Source organism: Gambusia affinis, linkage group LG11 (assembly GCF_019740435.1).
Source record: "Gambusia affinis linkage group LG11, SWU_Gaff_1.0, whole genome shotgun sequence".
Classification (NCBI taxonomy): Eukaryota; Metazoa; Chordata; class Actinopteri; order Cyprinodontiformes; family Poeciliidae; genus Gambusia; species Gambusia affinis.
In genome coordinates this window covers 23349462-23355461 of record NC_057878.1, presented here as the reverse complement: position 1 = coordinate 23355461, position 6000 = coordinate 23349462, and the positions used below count along the sequence as shown (strand labels likewise).

General features: G+C 40.0%; 1 protein-coding gene across 1 annotated transcript in view; it reads left to right on the top strand.

Moving 5' to 3' along the window:
* The first annotated feature begins 215 nt into the window (after positions 1 to 215).
* Positions 216 to 6000, top strand: part of fn1a (fibronectin 1a) — a 32901-nt gene continuing 27116 nt past the window's right edge. The window contains exons 1-9 of the mRNA XM_044132593.1: positions 216 to 505; positions 1247 to 1372; positions 2107 to 2241; positions 2524 to 2652; positions 2866 to 3003; positions 3940 to 4098; positions 5099 to 5296; positions 5447 to 5629; positions 5794 to 5970. Coding sequence (XP_043988528.1) covers positions 382 to 505; positions 1247 to 1372; positions 2107 to 2241; positions 2524 to 2652; positions 2866 to 3003; positions 3940 to 4098; positions 5099 to 5296; positions 5447 to 5629; positions 5794 to 5970 — 1369 coding nt within the window. The 5' untranslated portion in view covers positions 216 to 381. The remainder of the gene's footprint in view (positions 506 to 1246; positions 1373 to 2106; positions 2242 to 2523; positions 2653 to 2865; positions 3004 to 3939; positions 4099 to 5098; positions 5297 to 5446; positions 5630 to 5793; positions 5971 to 6000) is intronic.

Below are 6000 nucleotides of genomic sequence, written 5' to 3'. Positions count from 1 at the left end.
CATTTGTAGCGTGGACATGGTATAATACTTAGTTTTGCGTGCCAGATACAAAAGGAGCACCCAGAATTCATAAAGGAATTGAGAAAGGGGTTTGTTTGAGAAGATTTTCTGCTTCTGTTACACGCTGCGTGGGTCGTCTCTCACATTGTCGGACCTCCCTCCTCGGTCTGAACCTAAGCCATGCCCAGATAAATCACTCCCAGCACAGAGGGAACCTCCACTCAGGGGTCGCAGACAGACTGGGGAGGTTGGAGAGCTGCAGAAAGTGGAGAGGTGCTGGAAACCCCAAAGAGGTGGAGAAGTAATCACAGACTGAAAATTTCACTGGGAGCACCTGTGGCCGCGTCCTGCAGCACCCGAGTGGGTTTGATTTCAAACAAAATGTCCGGTCACAGCACCATAGCCGGGGTGCTGGTCGCTCTGTGCATCGGGAGCGCGGTGCACTCCATGCCCCAGGGGACGCTCAATAACCCGCAGTTGTATCGCGCTTCCTCGGTCTCTCCAGGTAAAACTGTTTCATCTTCTACTTTGTTTTCTAAATTGATATCCCTTTATTACTTTTGGGTACTTTTTTTCTTTTTACAGTTATCAAAATATTTTTCTTTGAATCTATTTTTCTTTGAATCTATAAAATCGCTGATTTGTTAACTCGTATGTGTTGATGCGGTTGCATTTAATGTAATCTGCCTAATGATGACATCAAACACTAATTGCCTTCATCAGGCTCTTCTTTCTAGGTCACAGGATTCACCTTTAGCTCAAGACCTACATCATCTTCGTTCATATGAAACCTGAAACTATCCAAGTTCACACAAAGTTAATAGAAGACTTTGTAAAGTGGATTAAAGGGGAAAAAGATAATTGGTTTGGATATAGGGAGCTCTGTACAAAGAATGTTCCTGGTGGGGGAGAAAAAGAGGATGACTATTCTTCTCCTCCCTGTGCAAATGATTTATGACAGTTTAGAAGTCCCTTTGAAGCCTTGTTACCACTGCTGGATTATGTTCAAAAACATAAAGGGCAGAGTTTCATTCTGGTATCTGAATGTTTAATCTGTACATCAGTTATTCTGATACAAAAAAGATTTTGGTTGGTTGTGTAATCAGAGAAAGTGATCTGTGTGTGAAACTGTGGGTAAAAAGAAAACACTGTCCAGGAATGGTATTTCTCTCAGTTCTGCTCCCTAAGACTTTACCAGTGTTTTGTACTATTTTCTTTGTCTTACCTGTTTCTCTCCTCTGCTCAGATGGCTGCATAGAGAACGGTAGGTCATATAATGTAAACGACCAGTGGGAGCGTCCTTATTTGAGTGGCACCCTGATCTGTACCTGCCAAGGAGTTGCTGGGATTAAGTGCAGAAGCAAACCAGAAGGTTAGCTTGTATGCTATTACAATACCCATATGTATGTTTTTTTTAAATTTTGTTTTATGTACAAAAGTTGGATTAGTGTGACATGCATTTGTGTTCTGCTCCCTCTCTTCTGATAGCCCTAAAGAAAATGCACTGCAACCAATTTAATTCTAAACTTTTATCTGTGTAACGTTTTATCTGTGTATAACTTAATTATAGTTCGTTCAGAACTCCATTCTCAGGGCCACTTACAAATCTAGGGGAGTAAAATTAGTGTTTTGTGCCATTCTTTGTGCTTCCATGTGGACAAAAACATTTCTGAAAATGCCCCCATGTGGGCGGGCCCTGAAAATGGGAACATAAAACTAACAAGGCATGACTGCCCACCTATGTTGACAATTGTTGGTTTTGCACTCCACAAATGTGGCTCAAAAAGAAAGTGGCTAGAAGAAAGCCTCTGATGAAAGAAACAAGATCTATTTGTAGCTTGCAAACACTATAAGAAAGAAGATGCTTTCACCAAAAGGGAACTTTTTGGCCTACATGTGAAGTCAACACATTTGGTGGAAAGGTACATTACCCTTAGCACACCATCCCAGTGGTGAAACATGGTAGTGACAGCATCATGCTGTGGGGACCAGAAAAGCTGATCAGTGCAAAATCACTGGAAGTTTGCCATTGTCTGAAATGCATATGTTTGCATCATTTTTCCAACTAACTTCAAAACTATTTTGCTTATTTTTTACCTATGGCAGAGGAAAAGTGCTACGACAAACTCGGCCAGAAGTTCTACAGCGTGGGAGAAACCTTCGAGAGCCCAAAGGATGGCATGATCTGGGACTGCACGTGCATTGGATCTGGGAAGGGCAGAATCAGTTGCACCATTGCAAGTATGTGTTGTTATTTGTGGTTCTACACACAACCTCTCCACTTGGTGGGTAGTCTTTTTTTTCCTGCCACCGTGTGCCAGACTGACTGCAGTAAACTTCTAAAACTCTGTATTCCTTATAGCTGATTAAAAAGGGCTTCCATGCAGCTGCTTGCAGTTAGCTGAAGGGTTAGATAATGGTGCAAATGTTTGAGTTATTTAATTTCCTGTGCCTCTTCTTTACCACATTTACACAGACAGGCAGACAATCTTTAAATCTACTCTTTTCTCTCTGTCTAACCAGATCGCTGTCATGATGGCGGCGCCTCCTATAAGATCGGAGACACCTGGAGGAGACCTCATGAAGGAGGCTACATGCTGGAGTGTGTCTGCCTGGGCAACGGGAAGGGAGAATGGACCTGTAAACCTGTTGGTGAGTCATTCAGATAGCTAACTGATTATTTAGTCTACAAAACTAAACTTTGAATTAGTTTGCTAGAATTCTCTGACTTTGGATTATTTATTTCTGCCAAAAAGTTGAATATTATTCACATTATTAACGCTATTTTAGGGTTATTCTGAATGTTGATACTGGGACACGAACAAGGTGAGGAAAAAAATCTAAAGATGATTTTTCATTTTGCAGCTGAGCGTTGTGTTGATCAGGCGGTTGGAACATCATACGTTGTTGGGGAGACGTGGGAGAAGCAGTACCAGGGATGGATGATAATCGACTGCACCTGCCTGGGAGAGGGAAATGGACTGATCACATGCACATCCAGAAGTAATTATTTATCTTACTTCCTCTGTGTTTTCTTTTCCGATAGCTAGCCTTAATTGTTGTAAATTAAGGTTAAAACCAGAAATGTAAAAGATAAATTTTGGTCGGAACAGTAAATGTACCATGCGGAAATGCAACTGGGTCATAATGGAAATTACACTCAGCGTGGATGCTTGTATTTAGTGAAAAAGACTTTGTTAGGTATTTCTGGTGAGCTGTTTATGAAATAGATATGTACGATAGAAATGTTTAAAAAAAGCAATCGGAATTAGCTTTTACAGGTCAGAGGATTCACAAAATCTGTGATTGGAAATCGACCTCATAATTTCTGATTGGTGCATTCTTAGTTAAAACCTTGAAATTCAAATAGGTCTCTTGAGCAAATTTCAATGAAATTAATTTGAGTTCAGTTATAATTTATTGGTGCCTTTAGTGTTTGACAGACACTAAAGACACCAGTAAATTTGGTGTCTTCTGAAGTCCAACTGTATTGAATCAAGGATGACGTTTATCTAGTCTCTCTGGCTGGGGAAAGTCGAGCTTGTAATTATTGGATGTTCTCAACAGGCTTTGGAGGAAATGTTCTACAGCTGTCTCATCATTTTAAACAGTCACATTCATCCCTAATTATGCTGTCTGATTCAACAGTTGATGATAGATTTTACAGATTATTAGCTTGTTATTACATGCAGGAATTTTGGGTGGCCATAAAGACTTTTTTATTGACTGGAGGTCATTAGTTCCTTCTTTTTGTGCACAAATGACCAGCAAAGCTTTAACATAATAACATGAAAACAACTGTTATCTATAAAGAGTAGTACTTACTAATTACAAATATTTTTACTTAGGGTTTCACAGCATTTCTTACTTCCAGACTTGCACCATATTTAGTTTTGTAGGTTTTATCACTTTCATACTAATTAAAGTTCTTTCTTCTAGATCGCTGTAATGATCAGGAAACTCGGGCCTCATACCGTGTTGGAGATAGATGGACCAAGATAGATTCTCACGGCCACCAGCTCCAGTGTGTCTGCAACGGGAATGGCCGTGGGGAGATGAAGTGTGAACGACATGCCTCACTTCACACCACCAGCCTGGGTGAGAACTGATCATGTCCATGTTTACTTTTTGTCCCTGTGCTCCCTAAACTCCATGTGGGGAAGAATTTCTACCAAAGTCAGATGTTGTAAGGAGTGAGAGATATGAGGTGCCAGCTGTCCAAGTGACGAAGTGAGAATAACGTATCTTTGAACTTAAGATCATTACCTCATGAGATGAGAAGATTGTGTGTGGGAAGAGGCGGATGTTGTGAGAAAAATACACATGGGAACGATGGGAAGAGGGATAGCTTCTCATTGAAACGATTATGGAGAGTGATGTAGCAAAATGTGGTTGTTGTGATACAATGTCGGTAAAAACCAAAAGAATGAGCAGCTATTTATCACTTTTATGTGAGATAATTGTTCATTTTTTTCTGTGAATTCTTTTAGTGTGCGTATTCTTGCCTTTCAAGTGTGGCCAAAAGACATCAAACAAGTTTTGAGCATTTTTTGCATCTTGGGGGTTAAGTAAAGAGTCCTCACCTTAATCTTCATTAGTGATTACAAAGTACGGTTAATAATTTTCTTTTTTAATTCTATCCAGACGTATCAAATTGTTCTTGCTGTGGTTTGCTCACTTTTAGATGTTAGCCAGTAAATTTAGTGTTACTATTTGCATATTTTTTACTTCACTGTTAAATTCTGAGTAGAATATATGTGAATTACTCGCCAAAGTCCAATCAGTTTGTAAAGTTTACTGATCAAAATGTAAGAAGTTCTAAATAATTTTAGAATTTCACTCCAACTGGCTAGTTTCTGTGAAATGTTGCTCTGCCTTACAAAATATTTGCCTACAAAAATTTTTGGAGAAAAATATCTAATGCAAAATTAAGGTTTATAATTCTGAACTGAAATTAGCAATGACATTTTTGTAAACTTTTGTGTAAAACAGAAACATGCCACTTATTCCATTATGCCACATCATGCAATAGTTTCTGTTGGAGCAAAGCTGATATTCTTTACACAACATCTAATTTGAGTCGCACATTGTGTTACAGGCACTGGATCTCATGTGGTAACCAACATCCAGCCTGCGGTCTACCACCCTGTCGTTGTACCGGAGGTTCTCATGGAGGGGCCCTGCAAGACTGACTCAGGACTTGCATATTTCAATGGACAGCGCTGGATCAAGAACCAGGGAAATAAAAAGATGATCTGTACCTGCATGGGAAATGGAATTAGCTGCGATCAGTGGGGTAAGAGACGATCTATTCCAGACTTTTCTTGGTAAATTTTCTTTTCGTGCCACCCAAGAGAGGCATTTTGTGAACTGAAACACATCAAAAATAATGTTCAAAAGACAAAAGTAAAGTTTGAGTAACTTTACTTTTCTTGTCGGCATCCAGATGGACCATCTCCAGTGTATGGTGGAAACTCTGGAGGTCTTCCCTGTGTGTTCCCGTTTGTCCACAAAGGGAAGATGTACCATTCCTGCACCTCTGAGGGCCGCAGTGATGGACAGCTGTGGTGTTCTACTTCTTCTGACTTTGACAAAGACCAGAAATATTCTTTCTGTACAGAGAAGAATGGTGAGGAATTTTTATTAAAGGTGGAAATTATCAGTAGGAAGGAATTCTTGTCAGATTGTTTGCATTCTGCATTCATACTCAAACTTTACAAGAATCGCATTTTTATTCAAGTGTAGGGAATAAATTCCAGGAGTTCAAATGTCTGATTTCCTTTTCTTTATCAGTGGTCTTGATGACACGAGGTGGTAATTCCAACGGGGCTCTGTGTCAGTTTCCATTCCTCTACAATGGCCGAAACTACACTGACTGTACCTCAGATGGTCGGAGGGATGGAATGAAGTGGTGTGGCACAACAACAAACTACGATGCAGACCATCGCTTTGGGTTCTGTCCAATGACTGGTAAGTAGTTTAAGCCGGATTTGTATTTTA